General features: G+C 41.7%; 1 protein-coding gene across 2 annotated transcripts in view; it reads left to right on the plus strand.

The window, feature by feature from the left end:
• SUSD4 (sushi domain containing 4) overlaps positions 1–25,110 on the plus strand; it is a 65,435-nt gene that overhangs the window by 28,076 nt on the left and 12,249 nt on the right. For both annotated transcript variants that reach the window (XM_075267150.1, XM_075267151.1), the window contains exons 3-5: positions 2,771–2,980; positions 16,006–16,185; positions 22,450–22,638. In XM_075267150.1, the coding sequence (XP_075123251.1) occupies positions 2,771–2,980; positions 16,006–16,185; positions 22,450–22,638 (579 nt within the window). The remainder of the gene's footprint in view (positions 1–2,770; positions 2,981–16,005; positions 16,186–22,449; positions 22,639–25,110) is intronic.

Raw genomic sequence — 25,110 nt, forward strand, 5'->3', positions numbered from 1 at the left:
TTTTTATAATATTATTATTATTATATTTTTTTATATTATTATTTTATTATTATTATTATTATATTATTATTATTATCATTATCATTATTTTATTATTATTAATATTATTTTTTATATTATTATTATTTTATTATTATTAATATTATTTTATTTATTATTATTATTTTATTATTATTATTATTTTTTTTTATATTTTTATTTTTTATATTATTGTTATTATTTTATTATTATTATTATTATTATTTTTTATATTATTATTATTTTATTTTTTATATTATTATTAATAATAATAATAATAATAATAATAATAAATAATAATAATTTTGGCAGTAGGATATTATTATACTTCTAATCTGTTTTATTTTCTGATTATAGAATTTTTATTTTTTTTTTATTCTATTTTCTGTCCATGATTATGGGGGACGGCCAACTTGTCTGAATTTCTCCTCTACTGTTAACAGCATTTAGTGATCTGCTTTACAGCACAGTCATCGCCATAGGCAGCAATAGTGTGAAGCCGACCCATTGGGGTCTATGGGAGAATTTACTAGACCTGTTCTGTGCAGGGATGGGAGATAAGCTGTGACATCATCTATTGTCAGTTGTGATGTAATGATGGGTCAGTGGTGTTATCTATAGAGGCATTACCTTCCATTGTGATCCTGTGCTGTCTATACTATGCTAATGCTGCCTGTGATGTAAAGGAGGTGACTGCTGCAAAGTACATAGAATTGGCAAGTGGCAGTCTATTATTAGGTTTCGTGGCCAAAGGGAAAATTGTAGGGTATAGGACATTGTGTTAAGATATAGCTTACAGAACCCATTTCTTTTATTCCTAAATAGGTAAATCGGGGTCCTTAAACATAGTCTGGATAATTTAACCCATTAAAAAAATAAGCATGTTCTAATTTCAGAGCTCTTGGGTGCTGCTCATTGATGTATGGCTGTGTGAATAGGCACGTAGGGAAAACCGTAAATGTTCACTTCATTTTGAACATTCGACAGAAATAAACTATTAACCCTTCTATGTCTGAAAGCAGTCTTACTCGCAGAATTTACCCAAAACTTTTGCACAGTACAAGAGGTCCCGAGACTGGAGCTAATTCTATGTCCTCAGAAAGGATCATGCTGCTGTGCCCGGCCTTGAGAACATCCAATGAAGCGTCTTCTCGCTGCGGCGTCCAGACTGTTGCATATTTAAAGCTTGCACACGATGTAGAAGGGCGAGCAGGGTTCAACTACAGATGCCGGATCAGTGCCTCATTACAGCAGCTTCTTCCTGCACAGTCGGTGCTTTCCGCTGGTCTATTCATTGGAGATGAAGCAGACAAAGATGAAAACATAGAGGCCGAGGGGATATTATTGATTGTATCCTATGACCATCCAATACAAACAGCAAAGCGTATTGATCCGGAATAATCCGCCGATGTCAAACCTCCTGACTTCTTTTGTTCCAGACTGACACATGAGGGGGGTCTCTGACTTCAGAAAAAAATGGCCAAAGGGCTGGAAATCGGATAAAATAATAATAAGCAGTACTGAGCAGTGGTTTCAGCACCTGTCGATACTCATCAGTCTGTCTTTACAGATCTGCAATAGTAGCGTTCCCATAAACATGACTGCTGCAACCGATCGCTGACGTTGTAGAGGGAGCTATTTGCAGGAATTGTAGAGGGGGTTACATACAAGAGCCTCCAACAACCTTACCATATCTGCTGCGTTCAATATTGGCATGCCCAGTGTTCAAAGTGTCTTGACTATGTTGGGGTCACAGTGGTCACTCAGTCCTCAAATATAATCCCTACATATGTCACAGAGCATGCTCACAACACATGCTATATACACTCCCACATAGGTCATATATCACAGTGTATACTCACTACACTCTACTACAGAAAACATGTCACAGAGCATGCTCACTACACTCTGCTACAGAAGTCATATGTCAGAGCATGCTCACTACATTCTCCTATAGAAAGCATAGGTCACAGAGCATGCTCACTACATTCTCCAATAGAAACCATATGTCACAGAGCATACTCACTACATTCTCCAACAGAAACCATATGTCACAGAGCATACTCACTACATTCTCCAACAGAAACCATATGTCATAGAGCATACTCACTACATTCTCCAACAGAAGCCATATGTCATAGAGCATACTCACCACACTCTCCCACAGAAGCCATATGTCATAGAGCATGCTCACTACACATGCTATACACACTCCCACATAGGTCATATATCACAGTGTATGCTCACTACACTCTCCTACAGAATTCATATGTCACAGACCATGCTCACTAAATTCTCCTTTAGAAGCCATATGTTACAGAGCATGCTCACCACACTCTCCAACAGAAGCCATATGTCACAGAGCATGCTCACTACATTATCCTATAGAAAGCATATGTCACAGAGCATGCTCACTACATTCTCCAACAGAAACCATATGTCACAGAGCATGCTCACTACATTCTCCAACAGAAGCCATATGTCATAGAGTATAATCACCACACTCTCCCACAGAAGCCATATGTCATAGAGCATGCTCACTACATTCTCCAACAGAAACCATATGTCATAGAGCATGCTCACTACATTCTCCTACAGAAGCCAATTAATTATTTTCACAGGCAATATGACTGCACCAGATTACATATAAAAAATACCATCCAAAGATAAAAACAATTATGGAAAATATAGTAAATTTCTGTATAAACGTTATAGTACCATTTCCTTATATTTTTTTTTTACATTTTATTAGGATTTGATGACATCAGCGCTTGCCCTGTTCTGGACATCCCTGAAAATGGATACAGGACTCAGATCAAGAGTGTCTCCGAAATTGCCATTGTTCGTTTTCACTGTCAGAATGGATATAGACTCAAGGGTCCTGCGAAGAAGACGTGCGTGCTGCTTAGTAATGGCTCTCTGGCATGGCGGCCAAGCGAAACACCAGTGTGCCTAGAACAAGGTGAGACAAAGAATATTTATGGGTTTTATTAACATTATATGCAATGAGCAATGTATTTTGCATCCTGTTTTTAAACCCAACACCTATATTTTAAATATAGACTGGGAAAGAATTCACAGACTCACTCACTGTCAGCTGTACTGTATAGACTGAGACAGAATGCGGAAACTCACTCACTAGCAGCTATACTGTGTAGACTGAGACAGAATGCACAAGTTCACTCACTGTCAGCTGTACTGTATAGACTGAGACAGAATGCGCAAGCTCACTCACTGTCAGCTTTACTATATAGACTGTGTCATCATGAGCAAGTTCACTCACTGTCAGCTGTACTGTATAGACTGAGACAGAATGCGCAAGCACACTCACTGTCAGCTTTACTATATAGACTATGTCATCATGAGCAAGTTCACTCAATGTCAGCTGTACTGTTTAGACTGAGACAGAATGTGCAAGCTCACTCACTGTTAACTTTACTGTATAGACTGTGTCATCATGAGCAAGTTCACTCACTGTCAGCTTTACTGTATAGAGTATGGACTTGGACAGAAAGGAAAGGCTATATACAATTAAACAATAGAGATTAATGTTTAAACATTCTCTTATTCCATATTCTTCAAATTTTCTTATTATTGACTAAGCTCGCTCACTGTCACCTTTACTGTGTAGACTGGGACAGAATGAGCAGGTCCACTCACTGTAAGGTTTACTGCATAGAATAAATAAGAAATAAGCTTTTACCAGAGGTGTCTACAAATGAGTCCTCAAGGACAGGTGGGCTAACATGTAGCCATGGGGGTCATGATAGCCATACCTCAATTTTCCTAACTTTACAGGAAAAAATGACTGATTTTATATGGCGGCGGCATTTTATTGGGTAATGTTTCCTACATTGGATTTAAAGGTACTTTTATAGGTGGCACCACCTGGATCTTCTGCCCAAGGGGGTGAGAAGTTTTGATACGTGGAGGTTCATCATTCAAGTCTCCACTTCATATATGGATGTCTAACACATACTGTAGCTCCGGGGCCCCAAAACAAATTAGTCCCAGGGACCCCCTATCATGTGGCATTTACAGTACTGGGGTGTTCAGATGAGGCGGAGGGTTCTTTGTTAAAACTGTTTCCTTTGCTTCAGTCTTTATATATATTGCCCTATATAAACCTTTGCAATCCAAGAAATCTTAATAAACTCTTTGTTGAGTAAATTGTGGCCCCAAAGTCTTCACAGCTGTTAATCGAGAGCCCGGGCGTATTAATCTTCATTAGGTGTTAACAGATTTTATTTCTAGATGTTTATTATCTGTGCCGGGATCTTGTACGAAATCCAAATTACATCTCCAGTCTATTCTATTGTGGGGAAATAATGTTCTCCCCGTGCCAAGAAGAAAAATAGGTTTTATTGATCTCAGAAATATCTTTTACATGGAATTAGCCCAAGCATTCTGTCAGGGGTCTACAGATGTCTACAGAATACTAAGAGAAGTCTAACATATTGTAGGGAGATAGATAGATAGATAGATAGATAGATAGATAGATAGATAGATAGATAGATAGGAGAGAGATAGATAGATAGATAGATAGATAGGAGAGAGATAGATAGATAGATAGATAGATAGATAGATAGATAGATAGATAGATAGATAGATAGGAGATAGAATAGTTATTAGATAGAATAGATATTAGATAGAATAGATATTAGATACATAGAATAGATATTAGATAGATAGAATAGATATTAGATAGATAGATAGATATGAGACAGACGGACAGTTAGATATTAGATAGATAATGATAGATATTAGACACAGATAGATTGATCTAACCCCACCACCCTTCTGGGATTTACAGACCACATACAATGACATGACATAGAGCTGACCACTGAGGACAGTAATGACCATTATTGGAGTGTATTGGCCACTTCTAGCCCTCGGCTCCCATAGCAATCCCATCGGCTCTGCAGGATCTCCGCCTATAGCTTGTAGCTTATTCCATGTTTCTCATGTGTTTTCTACCTCCCCGCTGTCACATTCTCAGGCACACACTCGCTGGAGAGGCGAGATTATAGAAGAGAGGTTTATAAATAATAATTCGGAGAGGGAACCGATCCCATTAAATTCCAGTTGGGCATATTACCTGCGTGACTGAGCCAAGGATCACATCTGAGAACAGAGTGAACTTTCTGCAGATTATATTATCATGTTCTCCACGTGCTGCAGCAGCAAATGGCCCTTCACTTACCAAGAGCTGCCCAAGGGTATAAGCCTCGAAATATCAGAAAACTAACCAGAAATCTCTGTGTACAAGCTATACATCCATTGTGAGATATACATAGTATATACATAGACCGATATATGAATAGATATGTAGAGAGAGATGATAGATAGATAGATAGATAGATAGATAGATAGATAGATAGATAGTTACATAGATTATAGATAGACAGATACATAGTTCTTTGCAGAGATATATAATAATAGATATTAGATACCTGTACATATATAATAATACATAGATATGAGATTGGTAGATATTAGATAGATAGATAGATAGATAGATAGATAGATAGATAGATAGATAGGAGATGGATAGATATGATAGATAGATAGATAGATAGATAGATAGGAGATAGATAGATAGATAGATAGATAGATAGATAGATAGGAGATGGATAGATAGATAGATAGATAGATAGGAGATGGATAGATAGATAATCTAAATTATCACTTTAAAAATATGACTTCTCAAAGCAATTGATAAACAAATCTATTGAACCGTCTCTCCTTATAACGCCTCATTGTGCCGTTCCTCCGGTATTCTTCCTGCAAATGCCTGAATAATTTTACCGACTTAGCATTACCGTTCCTCTTGTCAGTTTGGTGTCAATAAACATTGTTGGTCCTACTTGGACATTTTGCAAATTGTGTACAGGCAAAGCCCATTGACAAGAGGAATAATAACCTTTATTTGTTAATTGACTCTTCCATTTCCAGGAGTAATAATAGAGGAACACCACAATGCAGAGATTTTGGTAATGATGCTCCAGAATTGTTATTTTTAGCCTAATACAAGAATCTACTAGGACAGACATGTCAGGAGAGGAGACAAGTTCTTGTTAACATTGCCGACTGACACATATACGTATATGACAGGTAGATAGAGGGGGAAGAGCTGATAAGTACTTGATATCCTTGAAAAGACGGAGGAGAAGCTCAAGACGACTCGAGAGAAGCGTATCAATTGTGCACTGTGCATCTCAAAGCAACTTCATGAATCCTTCTGCTGGCGAGCCGGACTAGAAGATTAACTATTGTACGGGACATGGAGGATACACTGAACTCTCTGCACAATGAGATTCATCCCATTGTATCGGGGAATTAGTGACCGTCGTCCTGTCATCTGATAGAGGGATTAGTATCAGCCGGATATCATTATGGAAAATATTCGCGGACTCTCTAATCACTTTCTGGTAATCTGAGGATTCAATACCATGCGAGCTTTATTACTTCATGTGACAGGGGAACAATGTGCTGAATAAATACTTCAAATTATCCCACTAAGGGGCGGCCATTTTTCTTTTCTGACTTGGAGGTATCTGTTAATCCCTTCCTACGCCTTGATGTTATTGAACATGGATTATTGTATCAAGGTGATGCTGCACATTCCTGCGGTCAATACACCGCCGCTACCGATCAATACAAGCTCTGTCATGTCCTGGATGACTGCGACGAAAGGGATTATCCACTTTATACAGTAATAATGATTGCCTATCCTTAGGCCCTCCATATTAGATCTATGAGGGTCCAACATCTGGGACTCCCATAGATTAGCAGCATCGGGACAATGTGAACATTACCATGCTGCTCACTCACAAACTGCAGCGCTGCCCCTTAGATTTCAAAGGTTGTGTGTGGTATTGCATCTCAACTTATTTACTTATTTACTGCAATACCAGAAACAACCTGTGAACAGGTGCGGCGCTGTTTCTGATAGAAAGTTTTGTACTTCTGTACAATCCCTTTAATCGAGTTGGGGTGATATTGATGGGGAACTCTAGTGATCAGACACATGTCACCTACCATATGGATGGGTGATACGTTGTGTTGTGGGCCAAGCACATTCCTCTCCCCTGACAATTTTCAGGTGCTTAGCAGAAGGAAACCTGTTGTCATTACATGTCCTGCCATTGACAGCCGGCCACAGTCACCTTCATCTCTAGTGATGTTGTGAATGAGAAACCTGGACTGTACAGACTGGAGCCGTATCGTCTATAGTGATTGATCCACCTAAGAGGAAGATGAGACTCCACGGACTGTTATACCCTGGAGGCTGATGAAGGGGGGGTATGAAACTGGGGACAGATGTAGGGGGGACATGAAACTGGGGGTAAACATAAGGGGGATTTCAAACTGGGGGCAGATGTAGGGGGCATGAAACTGGTGCCAGTGATGGAGGGGGAACATTAAACTGGTGGCAGATGAAGGGGAGTATTAAGCTGGTGTCAAATGGATTGGGTGGCGGCACTAAATAGAGGGAGATTAAGAGGGACATTAAACTGGAGACAGCTGGAGAGGGACATAAAAAAATGGGTATCACTGGATGGAGACCGTAAGCTGGGGTTAATCGGAAAGGGACATTAAACTGGGGACAACATGTCAGCCTGTAGTTGCCCCCAGTTTAATGTCTCCCTCCAGCTGCCCAAGTTTAATGTCTCCCCCTATTTGCCCCCAGTTTAAACTGGGGCATGAGGAGAGGAACTACATAGTGTGGGGGAATTGGAGAGGAACATTATAATGTGGGGGCATATAATGCTAGGGTGACTGTAGGAGCATTATACTGTGCGGGGGCACAAAGAAAAATCGATGCAAATGGGCGGAGTCAATGCAGAAGTGATTGGAGCTAAATTTGCTGGGGCGCACATTTTGTCCCTCTTTCTGTTCTTTGAAAGTTGGGAAGTATACCAACCTACGGGTGTACAGGATCTATAGGCCCAGGTGTAACATCTATGGCAAATGTACTGCAGGATACGATACAGAACCTGTATATACCTCCATGTCCTGCCGTATCTCATCTTGTATCCAGGCTAGAGGCGCCAACATGGTCCTAAATCTTGAGTCCAGTTGTCCAATACCCTTCTGCTTTGGCTGTAATATTGTCATCACTTCCATAGATCATCTTCACATTGAGAAAGCTTTGCCAGAACAAGAACCAATTCTTGGGTAGTGTACTGTATATAAACCTTCATATATATTGGTAATCGCAGGCGCTGCCAATTTATCTTTTATAGTAAATTAGTTTTGCCCCTGAATTATAAGGTGATACATTTCCCCGTCCGTCCTCTGAGCTTCTTATTATAGCTGTAACAATACCTTGGAATAGCTTCATATGCAAATCTATCCACGCGATAGAGAACGAAATTGAAGTTGCTCTCTCTGGTCAATTTCTGGGCCAGTAGGTAAAGTTATCAGACAAACACACAATAACTCTGAAATTACGTTTTTTAGAATTGCTGCCGGCTGAAACTTCTGTTTTCTTAGAAAAGTTATATAAGATTTGCTTCTGAAGTTTTGTAAAATTGACAAATAATAGAAAATATGTCATTACATTTTTCAGCATTTCTCATTTATATTTAGAAACGGGACAGAATAAACATTGAAGGAAGTGAAATCCATGGAAAAGCAAAAAGTTTAAAAAAAAGAACATTTGGGGATTGGACCAAATGGACTAGTCCTTGTCTTCTTGTAAATCAATGGCCCTGTCACTGATTCAAAGGTTGTCCTTTCTTGAAGCACTTAAAGGGAGTGTCATCAGCGCCCAAAATATCAGCTGAGATGAATAAAATGAATAGGTTAGGGTCACCTGAATCTAACAGTGTTTTCCCCGTGTGAATCGCTGACTCCGTTGCCGAGATATCACCATTTAAACTACCTCTTTCAAGCAACAAGGGCGCCGCCATTGCTCAAGAGCTCATTTGCATATGGACAAAAACAGCGAAATCTCAGCAGTGGTGGCTCCGATTCACAAGGGGAAAACACCGTTTGATTCAGGTGATCCTAACCTATCTATCTGTGGGGCTTGGGTGATATGCTGGGATTTGGTGACAGACTCCCTTGAAGAGGCCTGCCAGTTACATCAATGACTACTTTTTTTCTTTGCTGAAGTTGGCGCCATACAGTCACGATTGTTTACATTTTTGATGGATTTATTCATTAAAGTGTCGCATCTGGTGGTTATCCGTGTAGACTCTGCAGTCTCTGTGAACAGATTATCAGGGATAAGGGTTTCTTTCATGATAAAAGAAGTACATTATAAAAGAAATGATTCATTGCAGATAATTGCTGAAGCCGCTTTGTGATCTGCTGGATGCAAAGACAAACAGAATAAATTAAATCAGCAAGAATATCAGAGGAATGAAAGCAGTCCAGGGGAATCTGTCAATGGCTAGACCTTCAAAGACACCATTGAAGATGGTGACACCTAGGAGAAGCAGCCTAGAGATGATTAAAATACTGGATTGTTCTAGGGGCCATCCAGACACATCAGGGACAATGCCGATACACAGTCCATACATTGTTATGAGATGTCACAGTACAGGGATAATACACACAGTGATGTCACAGTACAGGGATAATACACACAGTGATGTCACAGTACAGGGATAATACACACAGTGATGTCACAGTACAGGGATAATACACACAGTGATGTCACAGTACAGCGATAATACACACAGTGATGTCACAGTACAGGGATAATACACACAGTGATGTCACAGTACAGCGATAATACACACAGTGATGTCACAGTACAGGGATAATACACACAGTGATGTCACAGTACAGAGATAATACACACAGTGATGTCACAGTACAGGGATAATACACACAGTGATGTCACAGTACAGGGATAATACACACAGTGATGTCACAGTACAGGATAATACACACAGTGATGTCACAGTACAGGGATAATATACACAGTGATGTCACAGTACAGGGATAATACACGTAGTGATGTCACAGTACAGGATAATACACACAGTGATGTCACAGTACAGGATAATACACACAGTGATGTCACAGTACAAAGATAATACACACAGTGATGTCACAGTACAGGGATAATACACACAGTGATGTCACAGTACAGGATAATACACACAGTGATGTCACAGTACAGGGATAATACACACAGTGATGTCACAGTACAGGGATAATACACACAGTGATGTCACAGTACAGAGATAATACACACAGTGATGTCACAGTACAGGATAATACACACAGTGATGTCACAGTACAAAGATAATACACACAGTGATGTCACAGTACAGGGATAATACACACAGTGATGTCACAGTACAGGGATAATACACACAGTGATGTCACAGTACAGAGATAATACACACAGTGATGTCACAGTACAGGATAATACACACAGTGATGTCACAGTACAAAGATAATACACACAGTGATGTCACAGTACAGGATAATACACACAGTGATGTCACAGTACAGGGATAATACACACAGTGATGTCACAGTACAGAGATAATACACACAGTGATGTCACAGTACAGGATAATACACACAGTGATGTCACAGTACAGGGATAATACACACAGTGATGTCACAGTACAGAGATAATACACACAGTGATGTCACATTATAGTATAGTATTGCTTTATCTGGTGGAATGAATGACTATTGCTATCCTCACACTCTAATCCAGGGCACGGTTTTGTTGGCGCCCCCTGTAGGTATGTAGCTTCAGAGCCAATGATAAGCTGCTATCCCCTGTGCACACCTCCAGGCCTGCTCTCAGTTGCTATTACCCAATATGCCGCACTGAACACCTTCTTCACCCATGAGGACAATTCAGGGACTAATGTTTTTATTGTAGGCGCTTTTAATGGAATATCCGATATCAGGCTGCTATAAAATATCTGTCTTCTAGACTTCACCCCATATCAGGTTTGGTCATTCGTGTGGACGTCGGCAGGTCTGATAGATTCTGTATGGAATGCTGCATTAGGGAAAGCTATTGACGGGGATATTTCATTGCATTCGGTTCCTGTGGTCCGGGGAAGCAGCAGGACACCGCGCCGCTCATTACAGGCAGATTTACTCTGGACTTTAATGGGCAGCCTGAGAGTGATTTATTGTAAAGCTGATTTATTGTGGAAAGTTCCCGTCCTGTAGGACGCCGCAGATGTAAAAACTGAAAAACTAAAGTGCATTGAGCCCTAGAATAAGAATATCCCCATAAATACATTATTATGTTGTAAAACTTCTCTTCAGCTCTTAGCTATATCTGCGTGCGGGAAACTGGGTGAGAACCAGTATGGATAACACTAGGATAATCGTAAAATATGCCTTAAAAGCTACCCATAGTTTCTAGAGCTATTTTGTATTGTCCCTAGAAGCTACTATATTGTCTATAAAGCAACAACGCAGACCGATTTGTCTACAAAAAGTCATTGTGTAGTCCGATCCTGTAATAATGCGGTATCCTGGTCCACTCTCAATACCCCTAAGGTCTGGAGAATTGCACTACGATGAGAGCCTTGGTAGTCAGTCAAGTCCGTTGTTCTGATCCTTTACTGGATGAGAACAATTGACTGAAAACCTAACAGAACGGCTGGTGCAGACGGTATGTATCTGTCTCTGTATACACACTTACGTCGTCTCCATCTTGCCCTTGATGACAGGACTTGCTTTACTGCACAGTCAGATCTAGAGGCCAGTGAAGATACATTTACAGATGTAGCAAACTTTATCTTGACACTTAATGCAGTAAATAAGCAGTGGCAGCAAATGCTAACCTGACCTTTTGGAGCTGAAGATAAAATAAAAATCACGGCACACCCTAGGATAGTAGGTTGTAGATACAGTCCTATGAAAAAGTTTGTGCCCCCCTATTAATCTTAATTATTTTTAGTTCTAAATATTTTGGTGTTTGCAGCAGCCATTTCAGTTTGATATATCTAATACCTGATGGACACAGTAATATTTCAGGATTGAGGTTTATTGTACTAACAGAAAATGTGCAATATGCATTAAACCAAAATTTGACCGGTGCAAAAGTCTGGGCACCTCAACAGAAAAGTGACATTAATATTTAGTAGCTCCTCCTTTTGCCTCTAGTCGCTTCCTGTAGCTTTTAATCAGTTCCTGGATCCTGGATGAAGGGATTTTGGACCATTCCTCTTTACAAAACAATTCAAGTTCAGTTCAGTTTGATGGTGGCCGAGCATGGACAGCCCGCTTCACATCATCCCACAGATGTTCAATGATATTCAGGTCTGGGGACTGCGATGACCATTCCAGAACATTGTAATTGTTCCTCTGCATGAATGCCTGAGGATTTGGAGCGGTGTTTTGGATCATTGTCTTGCTGAAATATCCATCCCCGGCGTAACTTCAACTTCGTCACTGATTCTTGAACATTATTCTCAAGAATCTGCTGATACTGAGTGGAATCCATGTGACCCTCAACTTTAACAAGATTCCTGGGGCCGACATTGGCCACACAGCCCCAAAGCATGATGGAACCTCCACCAAATTTTACAGTGGGTAGCAAGTGTTTGTGGCGTGCTTGCAGAAACGGCTTCTTTCTCATCACTCTCCCATACAGCTTCTCCTTGTGCAAAGTGCGCTGTATTGTTGACCGATGCACAGTGACACCATCTGCAGCAAGATGATGCTGCAGCTCTTTGGAGGTGGTCTGTGGATTGTCCTTGACTGTTCTCACCATTCTTCTTCTCTGCCTTTCTGATATTTTTCTTGGCCTGCCACTTCTGGGCATAACAAGAATTGTCCCTGTGGTCTTCCATTTCCTTACTATGTTCCTCAAATCTCTGAGACAACTTTTTTTTTATCCTGAACAACTATGTTGAACAATCTTTGTTTTCAGATCATTTGAGAGCAGGCTGTCCATGCTCGGCGACCATCAAACTGAACTGAACTTGAATTGTTTTGTAAAGAGGAATGGTCCAAAATCCCTTCATCCAGGATCCAGGAACTGATTAAAAGCTACAGGAAGTGACTAGAGGCAAAAGGAGGAGCTACTAAATATTAAGGAAGATATATAGCACATAAGGTCCGCAGCACCTTCATCCGGTTAAAATATAACCTTTATTTCATGCTTAAAAGTCCATAATAGGAACGTGCTAACAAACAACGAAAAACATAGAAAAAACGCATAAAAAACGCCATATATATGCCATGACTAAGGAGTAGAAGCTCCGAAACGCGTTGGCGTTTTTTATGCGTTTTTTCTATGTTTTTCGTTGTTTGTTAGCACGTTCCTATTATGGACTTTTAAGCATGAAATAAAGGTTATATTTTAACCGGATGAAGGTGCTGCGGACCTTTTGTGCTATATATCTTCTATGAAATCTGTCCTTTGAAGTCCAGGAATCTACAGGTCGTGCACCCTTTCTGGTCCGGTCTTATGGTGAGTGGCAGTGTGCACATACTCAATCTTTTTTACTAAATATTAAGGTCACTTTTCTGTTGAGGTGCCCAGACTTTTGCACCTGTCAAATTTTGGTTTAATGCATATTGCACATTTTCTGTTAGTACAATAAACCTCAATCCTGAAATATTACTGTGTCCATCAGTTATTAGATATATCAGACTGAAATGGCTGCTGCAAACACCAAAATATTTAGAACTAAAAATGATTAAGATTAATAGGGGTGCCCAAACTTTTTCATAGGACTGTAAATAACCCATCATTGTACCATTTGAGTGGCAGTCAAAATTGAGCCCAATCTTGTGCTCGGTCATGGTTATTACATCTTTCCTCTAGGCCCCAACGCAGGCACCACACGGCAGCTACACCGATCCTTAAAATGACATAACCAGCCTATCACTTCATGCAAAAAATTTACACTTTAAATAGGTTCATCGTGAAACATTTTTGTCTCATTCTTGTAAATCGGAAATTATTAACTATCTAAAAATATCGGAGATTGACAAAAAATTATTGCAAATAAAAAAAGTTGAGATTAAGAAGAGCGATTAACCTGGAGCTGTTAATGTTCTCTCCCGCGGTGACGCTCAGCATTACAGTACCAGGCCTGCACGTCGTGGGCGGACAAGAAAAAGACTCATTATGTTACAGGCTTTTCTTAAGGTCGGCTTCCTAATTTTTTTTTTATTTTTAAGAATTTTTTTATTTTGGCAAGCAGCAGTAAATCGGGGGCTTGTTCCGTCACCACTCGCAGAGCAGCCTAAATAAACATAAACTTCTGCAGAAATTCGCCAATTATGAACTTAGTATTGATTTCATTTTCATTTGTTCGGCCGCGACTGTTCTGCTCTATTTCTGTAACAATCCATCTCGCGCTCACCTAGAACTGGAGACACAAAGTTCCTTTCCTCTAATCTTTCTGCCAATTTATTTGGCTCAAATTGGTCTATTCTGCAGGAGTCCTTCCAGCAAATGAAAATGTAACAGAAAAACAAAGACGAACAGAATTATCCATCAGAGTCCGGCGCCAGGTCGGGATTTCTTACAATGAGAGTCTAAATTTTTTTTTATTTTTGTTATTTTTTTTTTAATTAAAGGAAAAGAGATTTAGGAAATACATGAGGACTCTAAAAAATATCAAGAAAATTACTCCTAGAATTCCTTTAAAACATCAAATAAGAGCTCTCATTTTCTGTAAGGCAACTGGCTGTAGCAGAAGCTCTCCCCCACACGGATCTGTCTGCAGTAGTAAACCAAGCAAACTGGGTTTTCCTTTGATGCATAGGTACAATTGCCAGGGTAAATAGACATAGCAGCTCCTGTGGGGCCCAACAGCAATATGTGATACCGGTAACTGGAAGGGAATGGAACACAGAATGAGCCTCTATTACTTTACTGGGACATCACAATGCCGGCAGGTGACATCATTATTATTACTGTCATCATATGCTGTGATGTCACAATGTGACTAGTGATCTTTTTGTGTGTATAGGATACCTGTGCTATGATGTCATTTGGGGCGCTATCCCTGTACTGTTACTGAGCTGATATCCTGGCTTCTTTTGACAAACTCTCTTAAAGGGATTCAATCATTAAAATGCAATTTTTTGTCCTTAACACATAGGAATAGCCTTAAGAAAGGCTATTCTTCTCCTGCCTCTCCCTGCGTCTTCTTTTGGCCCTGGCTTCAATGTGCAGACGGCTCTCAGTAGCATGCCCTCAGTAGCCGCTTACAAAGTAAGCTAGTGTAAGTGGTCATTTTCTTGTGGCCACTTACACAGTAAGCTGGGGTAAGCGGGCACAAGAAAATGGCTGCGGACATGCACAGTCAGCTCTGCCCGAGGCCCGACGGCAGAGTTGACTGCGCACGCCTAGAAGTTTGAAGCCCAGTGCCGGAAGAAGATGTGGGGAGAGGCCCTTCCAGGCGCTGGAGAGTTCTCTTGCAGCATTGGGGATGCCCCCAGTGCTGATTGAGTGCTGGGAACGCCCCCATTGCTGCGAGAGAACTCATTTGCATAAAGAAGAAAACCAGGATTTCTACCGAACGGCGGCGCGGAGAAGACATCTAAAGGTAGGAGAGGAATAGCCTTTCTTAAGGCAATTCTTACATGTTAGGAAGAAAAAATAGAATTTTAATAATTGAATCCCTTTAAGAGAACAGTGTGAATACCTCCCACAAACATCACCTACCTCCTGAGTACACCTACAACAGGTTGAGACTCTGGACTATAAAGCATTTTTGGTTGCTCAAATGTAAGTAAATCCTGCAGACTGAACACTCTGTGGACAGGTTTTTCTTCTGTTAAACAGTCAGTTGTAGCCAGAGAGGAGGGGATGCAGCTGAAGCTTCTCTCACTGTGTCTTTGAGGCTGTATGCTGTGAGAGGGGAGGAAGAGCAGCTCAGAGTACTGTAACATCAGGCTAGTAGGAAACCCTCCCACTGAACAGGCCTGGAGAGAGAGAAGCTTCATTTTCAGGGGTGGGATGAAAACTGATCCCGGTAATAGAGCTCATTGACTAATAGTGTTATCTTTCTTTTCCAGTCACAGATTGCCTTGCTCCTTATATTGAAGATGCTGATGTCCTTAACAAGACGTACAAGACCGGAGACAAGTTAATAATGAGCTGTCGAGACGGGTTCCAGACACGCTATCCTGATTTTGACAACATGGGTTCAGTTTGTCAAGATGATGGAACGTGGGAAAATCTTCCTCTGTGTCAAGGTCTGGTAACGTAACTTATGATGTTATATGATTGGTCATAGTAATATAAAGTGTCTATAAGAATGTAAAACCCCTTGATTATATAGTCATATACAGTAGCACCTTCTCAAGGATCAGGGACACAAATCCTAATGTGATGCTACAGCCTGCTGCAATAAACACCTTTAAAGGAGGAACTTCACCAGAACCAGCATATCACCCCAGCCCTGCAGATAGATAGGTTACTGTCACCAGACCCAGCATATCACCCCAGTCCTGCAGATAGATAGGTTAGTGTCACCAGACCCAGCATATCACCTCAGCCCTGCAGATAGATAGGTTAGAGTCACCAGAACCAGCATATCAGCCCAGCCCTGCAGATAGATAGGTTAGTGTCACCAGAACCAGCATATCACCCCAGCCCTGCAGATAGATAGGTTACTGTCACCAGACCCAGCATATCACCCCAGCCCTGCAGATAGATAGGTTAGTGTCACCAGAACCAACATATCACCCCAGCCCTGCAGATAGATAGGTTAGTGTCACCAGAACCAGCATATCACCCCAGCCCTGCAGATAGATAGGTTAGAGTCACCAGAACCAGCATATCACCCCAGCCCTGCAGATAGATAGGTTACTGTCACCAGAACCAACATATCACCCCAGCCCTGCAGATAGATAGGTTAGAGTCACCAGAACCAGCATATCACCCCATCCCTGCAGATAGATAGGTTAGTGTCACCAGACCCAGCATATCACCCCAGCCCTGCAGATAGATAGGTTAGTGTCACCAGACCCAGCATATCACCCCAGCCCTGCAGATAGATAGGTTAGTGTCACCAGAACTAGCAATTTGGTACCGATACATGTTTTATACATTTTTTGTAGTTTTAATTGCACCTGAAGAAGGGCGGATAGCCCGAAACGCGTTGTGCCTATATTTTAAAGAATAAAATTGATTGGGAGCTGATCATTGTTTTTGTGCGCACGTTTCCCTGTACCTCCACACCTGATTGGGTTACGACCCTGAGGGACTCCTATTTTTCCATTACTATTGTGTGCCTTGGTCCACAAGAAGGGAGACAGCTGCTGCCATTACGGTTAATATCATTGGCTCAATTTGATGTTGTGATTTCTCACAACATAAGAAGGTAAGAGGCCAACTGGTCTTTTACACAAAAATATATATATTTTTTCCACGTGTGAAATTACTACACTATATTTGGCGCTCGGTGTTTCTTTTTCTGTTTCTGCAGATAGATAGGTTAGTGTCACCAGAACCAGTATATCACCCCAGCCCTGCAGATAGATAGGTTAGTGTCACCAGAACCAGCATATCACCCCAGTCCTGCAGATAGATAGGTTAGTGTCACCAGACCCAGCATATCACCCCAGTCCTGCAGATAGATAGGTTAGTGTCACCAGAACCAGTATATCACCCCAGTCCTGCAGATAGATAGGTTACTGTCACCAGAACCAGCATATCACCCCAGCCCTGCAGATAGATAGGTTACTGTCACCAGAACCAGTATATCACCCCAGCCCTGCAGATAGATAGGTTAGTGTCACCAGACCCAGCATATCATCCCAGCCCTGCAGATAGATAGGTTACTGTCACCAGAACCAGCATATCACCCCAGCCCTGCAGATAGATAGGTTAGTATTACCAGAACCAGCATATCACCCCAGTCCTGCAGATAGATAGGTTAGTGTCACCAGAACCAGCATATCACCTCAGCCCTGCAGATAGATAGGTTAGTGTCACCAGAACCAGCATATCACCCCAGTCCTGCAGATAGATAGGTTAGGGTCACCTAAATCAAACTGTGTTTTCCCCTTATGAATCACTGTCTCCATTGCTGAGATATCACTATTTATCACTATGGAAATGAGCTTTATGAAGCAACAAGGAGGCAGTTATTGCCAAATATCTCATTTGCATATTGACAACATGGCAGTATCTTGTCAATGGAGACAGCAAGTTCATTGCCTATGAATTTAGACAACACCCAATTAAATCAATGAGAGCTTTCTAAATCTGTAGTGGGTCCCCCTAGTGGTGACTGTGGGCAGCAAAAAATTTATCTGCGTGGTGCTCATAGCTGGCGCAAATTTAGCATAATTTACACCAGAATACTGGTTCATGTTCCCACTACACCCCTTTTCTGCATGGGCCGTAGTATAGTCTAGCAATGTAAAGAGGTTTCCTGAGATAAGATAAGTTTTTATCTTAGAAACAGCGCCTCTCTTGTCAATTGGCTGTGTCTGGTATTGCAGCTTAGTCTGAATCATTTGAATGATGCTGAACTGCAATACCAGATCTGGCCTGTGAGCAAGCATGGCGCTGTCTTGAGGAGGAAAAGATCAGACACTTTCTTGTGATCTTAGACAACCTCCTTCAGTATGCGGCATGCAGATTCCTTGGTGTAGATACATTTTACCCAAAGTCTAGTTTGTTTTAGATTTTACAAGCCGCTCAGTCTTACGTATTTATTCCTCCCATTTGGAGCAGTAAATATGTGGACTATGAAGCCGTTTCCTGGCACGTAGGTATATGACGGCGATATGGCGAATAATCACAACTTGTTAAAATGCTTTTATTGCGCACTCAGCACTCCTGCCAACTGATGTTACTCATGAAAACCATTACATTAATATTCAGCTATGAAAATGACATCTCACTAATGCACGAGGACGCCGCGCTTATGCAAATCACCGTCTACGGGAGAAGGAAATGGCTTTGTTAAATCCTTAATTAAATTGCCATAAATGCTGTAGAGAGGGAACGCTTTCATAACCGCTTCCCCTTATTCTGATCCTCCTAAAATTAAAAGTAAAGTCACTTTGTAAAAAGACTCGCTTAAAATCCTCCTACCGTTTTATGTATACAGCTCCCCTGCAGAGCTATGTAACTTCATGTATACAAACCTTCTGTGTGGTCTAATCCTAAAAGATTAAAGGGGACTTTCCAAAATTTCAACAACTCTTTGTATCCTTTAATAGTCGCCCCTCCGCTGATTCTGGAAGAGTTGGAATTTTTTCGGTATTGATTCTGGAAGAGTTGTAATTTTTTCTCTAGCCCCCACCGTTCCTGAGCAATCACTGCTGTGCCTGATATGGTAACTAGACTCCCTAATGTCAAGTGGGTGGTGTCGGGCAGGAGCAGATGAGAGGGAGTTACCCAAAGATACACCAGGGGTATCCAAGGAGGGACAGATTTGGTGAGGTGAAAATGTGGGGGGGCCAACCATTCAGCCTGACATTCTTTGAATCATTAAAATTACCTTCTATGTCCTCATAAATTTGCGGTATTATATAGTGCTAGAAAGTAACCTTCACAAACCTACAAACTCTACCAGCAGTAGAACCGGGTCAGCAACATCACTTATCCCCATCTCTGCCGATCCGTATTGACAGAACCAAGAAGAACCAGGCTGCATTCCCTTACTGCTCCCCACTCCTGCTCATGGCTTCTTGCCTTCAATGGGCTCTGTGAGCTGCCTATCAGATTGCGATGACGTAATGTGCAGCACATGGGGGCCCCCCAGGTGGCTGAAGAGGGAAGAGGATGCCGTGAGCAGGAGCAGGGATAGGTAAGTTAATAGGGGCCATTACCGAACTTCCACTACCTATTAAGAAAGCAGTAGGGATCTGGTAGGGCCCCTTAAAGACAACAGTGCTGGCGGGTCGGGTGAAATTTGGCCATGGGACAGACTTTGGACATGCCTGTCTTACACTGTCTGCCTGTCATTGTCACTGCTCCGATTGTTACACCCCCTTTCCTGCTTCTGCTTGACACCACCCACTAGTTACCATATCAGACACCAAAACTAACTTCACTGATTACTCAGGAACGGTGGGAGCTAGAGAAGAAATTCCAATTGCATTGGAATCCATGGAGAGAGGTCCATGAAAAGAGCTGAAGTTGTTGGGGGTGTTGAAAGGTCCTCTTTAAAAAGGTTCTCTAGGAATTCATTGCCTTCCTTCGGGGTTTTGACTTAATAGATCATTATAATAGTAAATCCATTCCTTATGATACATCTAACACTGAAAGAGAAGGCAATGGGGGCGCAGTGACTTGGAGCGCAATCTGGACACCCCCACATATTCGATAGTCAGCGGGCCTAGTTAACATTATTCTAATGTTTTCAGCCAGAGACCATATGGGGACCAGGTGATACATCAGTCTGCATTGGAGCTGTATATACAAAACGGCGGAAGATTGGTAATCAAGATTGTTAGTAAACTTGCTTGATTTTCTCTTTTAGATGCTTTGGAGTATTAAAAAAGTTGCAAATATATTCACATACTTCATTAATGAAGGGTTCCTCGACCTTGAAGGGGCTCTTGGGTTGTTATAGGATGGGGGGTATCTGACCACATTGACCAGTCTGATTGACCAGTCCCTTCGGTATTGATAGGTTCTGTCCTTAGAAAGTCTGGTTGTGAAATGTGCGCACTGTGCAGAGCCGCGATGTCTCTTTTACTTATTTTGTGTGTTGCTATAAATCCTCCAGTCAATAAACCAATGCAGTATTGAGAACAGAGCGTACGGAGGTGTACGGAGAAGAAAGATGGCGGGGGTTATTGATCTGGTCGTAACTCTGCCCAGAATTTATTGTCTTCGTCTTACTCTGGTGTTTGGCTTCCCTTTGGATCAATATTAGATTATAAATGTGACAGTATGTAGGATTCAGGTTCCCTTTTATCAAAGCTGGGAATTCCATATTCACATGCATACTTGGCTCAGATGAGCATGCATATGTTCTCAATAGGGATAGGGGAATAAGCCACTGGCAGACACCCTGGTGCTGACTTATCTTTCTTAAAGGGGACCTTTCACCACCTCCACATCTTTACATCCTTTAATAAGCGCCCCTCCATTCATTCCAGAACAGTTGGAATTATTTTTCTAGTCCTCACCATTCCTGAGCAATCAGTGCTGTTAGTTTCAGGCCTCAGTATACTACCATCAGGTGGGCGGTCCTGGGCTGGATTAGGTAGTCTGGGACCACCCACCAGACAATAGATAGCGTAACTGGATGCTGAAATTAACAAAAATGGTTGCTCAGGAATGGCGGGGGCTAGAGAAAAAATTCCAACTGTGCCAGAATCAGCGGAGGGGCAGCTATTGGAGGAAGTAAAGAGTTATAGTTGGTGGAGGTGGTGAAAGGTCATCTTTAAAAGCAAAAATAGGTCATGTCCGATCCTTCTCTCCCCCAGTATCTGCTACCGGGGAGGAGTCTGTCACCCCCATACATCTTAGATGATCGAAATCGGTGGATTTGGTTAACGTATATCTAATGCACTGACACCTCTCTGGGGCTTTGCAGCAGCATCAACTCTTCTCCCAAACTATCTTCCACCCTCCTGGGTGATGTCACTGGCACCAGGTCATGGCTGAGATCAGTGGGGTGTGTCAACATTATGGCAATTTCGTTTGCGTGTCATGACTTTGATGTGCCCCACGTGACCCCATCACAGGAATCAGTGGTTACCCATCACCAATGACATGACCCAAGAGCCCGGAAGAGGCCAGAAGATGGTTCAAGCCCCGAAAAAGACCCGTAGAGGTGAGGATCAGTGTTTAAATAATAATACGAGGATGGTGATTTGTAGAACATATGTAATTTCATTGAGAGTCAGTAGCAGATTTTTTCCTCCCCCTTGAAAACCCCATAGAAATGAGTGGGAGGCAGAAAAACACGCAACACGGTTTTTCACGTGGTTTTTGAAGCAGAATTTCAAAGCCTATTCCCAAAACTGTGTGCTGGAGGAAAAAAAATGCATCAAAAAAACGCTTCCTAATTACTGAGGCAGATTTTTTTCACCCTGTAAAAAAAAAACACTGTGTGAACTTACCCCAAGGGACCCTTTCACATTCAGCATGGTGCCTGCTCTACTTGCAACATGTTATAGAGCAGGATTTTCTGAGCAGATCAATATATAACTTCATGGGAAAAGACTTAGCAGAAATGGTAATTTATTCACCCAAATTCCAGTTCACTGAGGACTTAGGGGTCCAGTGGGCGGTCTTATAATTGATTGACAGCCTCTTCTCCTGCCCTCTGGACTCCTAAGCCCAAAATGAGCAAATGAACCTTTTCCCATGATGTTATATATCAAACTTCTCAGCTCCTCCTGCTCTATAACATGCCGCCCAGAGATCAGACATCACATTCATCATGATATCCTTTAGCCCCTTTACACATTTTTGTGACTGTTAAATTGGGTTATTATCATTTTAGTGACTTTTTTTCCTCTCTTTGGTGTCGCACTCTGTAGGTTGCTTGAGGCCTTTGGTTCTTCCCCACAGTTACGTAAACATCTCAGACTTTGACTCCTCATTTCCGGTGGGACGGGTGGTGTCTTTTCAGTGTTTTCCTGGGTATAAGCTGGAGGGGGCAGAATACCTGGAGTGCATGTATAACCTCATCTGGTCCGATGAACCTCCCAGGTGCCTTGATGTGGAAGGTAAGTGTCTCCATAGTCCGAATAGTCTATTTTATATGTTTTATACTTGTTTTGCAAATTTCGGTAACAATTCGCCAAAAATGATGGACACACCCATTTGTATGCAAATCTACATAAGCACCGCCTCGTGGTGGTGCCATTTTCAGGATATTCCTGTGTTCACAATAGAATATATAGGCATTTTAAGTGCAGATCAGACAACAGAGGAGAATTATATTACTTTATCTGTTGAATTTGTGGCCACATGACCAGCCCCTTAAAATTTAAGCCACGCCTCTTAGATCTCCCCAATCATCCTTGATTCATGACTATTATACATGTACTGTACAAGAATATGTGGGTAGTTTTATGTTTTTAGCTGTTACCATCCAAAATTGGTACCATCCATGGATCCAGATGATGACCCCAGGCATCTGTGATTGCCCCCACCACAGCTTGGAAGGGTTGTTGTGGTCAGCATTAAAGGGATTGTCCAGGATTATGTTATACATTGCTATGGCCAATTCACTACTTACCAAGTACAGCACCATACATTGTATAGTGGCTGTGCTTGGTATTGCAGCTCAGTCCCATTCATTTGAATGAGACTGAACTATAGCATGGCCATGTGACCAATGGACATGATGTCACTGCTTGAGAAGAGGAAGTGGAGCTCAATATCCCAGTCCTCATTGTCCCTGTTATAATGAGGATTGGCCTGTTTTCAGTTTTTTTAGGATCAGATACCCCAACATTCAGGGCAGCCTGGACTTACACGATATCCATATTATTGGCCTGTATGAATTGTTACTAAAGCTTTCATTAATAAATGAGGGATTTGCTCTTAGTGCCGAGTGTTCATGGCTAATGCACGGCTAATGGATTTCTAAAGCGTCGGCTAATGAGTAATTACATGTAATGTGACAATTAGGTTTCAGCACCTGCTGTACTGTCAGATAGGAACATCATCCAAAGAACATCCTAGGGGCCCGTGTGTATTATCCTGCCCTACTGTGAGTCAGTCATTAGTAAGGACACCTGCAGAGAAGCGGCGGCAAGACAGATCCATCTCCGAAAACCTCAGATAAAAACTCACAGTATAAATCATTGCTGTTCAGCTGCAAAGAGGTCAAATATCTAAAACCCAGAGGATGTAATGTATCTATACAGTGATTGCAGAATAGAGAGCGCAGCTCTGGAGTATAATACAGGATAAGTAATGTAATGTATGTACACAGTGACTGCACCAGCAGAATAGTGAGCACAGCTCTGGAGTATAATACAGGATGTAACTCAGGATCAGTACAGGATAAGTAATGTAATGTATGTACATAGTGACTGCACCAGCAGAATAGTGAGCACAGCTCTGGAGTATAATACAGGATAAGTAATGTAATGTATGTACACAGTGACTGTACCAGCAGAATAGTGAGTGCAGCTCTGGAGTATAATACAGGATGTAACTCAGGATCAGTACAGGATAAGTAATGTAATGTATGTACACAGTGACTGTACCAGCAGAATAGTGAGCGCAGCTCTGGAGTATAATACAGGATGTAACTCAGGATCAGTACAGGATAAGTAATGTAATGTATGTACACAGTGACTGTACCAGCAGAATAGTGAGCACAGCTCTGGAGTATAATACAGGATGTAACTCAGGATCAGTACAGGATAAGTAATGTAATGTATGTACACAGTGACTGCACCAGCAGAATAGTGAGTGCAGCTCTGGAGTATAATACAGGATGTAACTCAGGATCAGTACAGCATAAGTAATGTAATGTATGTACACAGTGACTGTACCAGCAGAATAGTGAGCGCAGCTCTGGAGTATAATACAGGATGTAACTCAGGATCAGTACAGGATAAGTAATGTATGTACACAGTGACTGCACCAGCAGAATAGTGAGCGCAGCTCTGGAGTATAATACAGGATGTAACTCAGGATCAGTACAGGATAAGTACCGTATTTTCCGGACTATAAGGCGCACATAAAATACTTCGATTTCCTCAGAAATCGAAAGTGCGCCTTATAGTCCGGTGCGCCTTATATAAGGCTTGAAGCGGCGGCACGCGAGGAGTTAAGCGGCGGCACGCGAGGAGTTAAGCGGCGGCACGCGAGGAGTTAAGCGGCGGCCGCCGGCAAAGTCTCCATGCCGCTTCCATACATTGCAATGGGAGCGCGCTATTCAAATAGTATTCGTTCATCTCTAACTATTTGAATAGCGCGCTCTCATTGTAATGTATGGAAGCGGCATGCAGACTTTGCCGGCGGCCGCTGCTTAAAGAGATTCTACTAGAGATGAGCGAGTACTGTTCGGATCAGCCGATCTGAACAGTACTCGCTCAACTCTAGATTCTACCATTAAAAGAACCTCTTCCCCCTAACCACGTCGGAATAGCCTTAAAAGACTATTCGTCTCTTACCTTTCCCATAGCCAGCGCCGCCTTCTCCCTGAGCTGTGTTCGCGCCTTCCGTGTCGTCTTCTT

Source organism: Leptodactylus fuscus, chromosome 3 (assembly GCF_031893055.1).
Source record: "Leptodactylus fuscus isolate aLepFus1 chromosome 3, aLepFus1.hap2, whole genome shotgun sequence".
Classification (NCBI taxonomy): Eukaryota; Metazoa; Chordata; class Amphibia; order Anura; family Leptodactylidae; genus Leptodactylus; species Leptodactylus fuscus.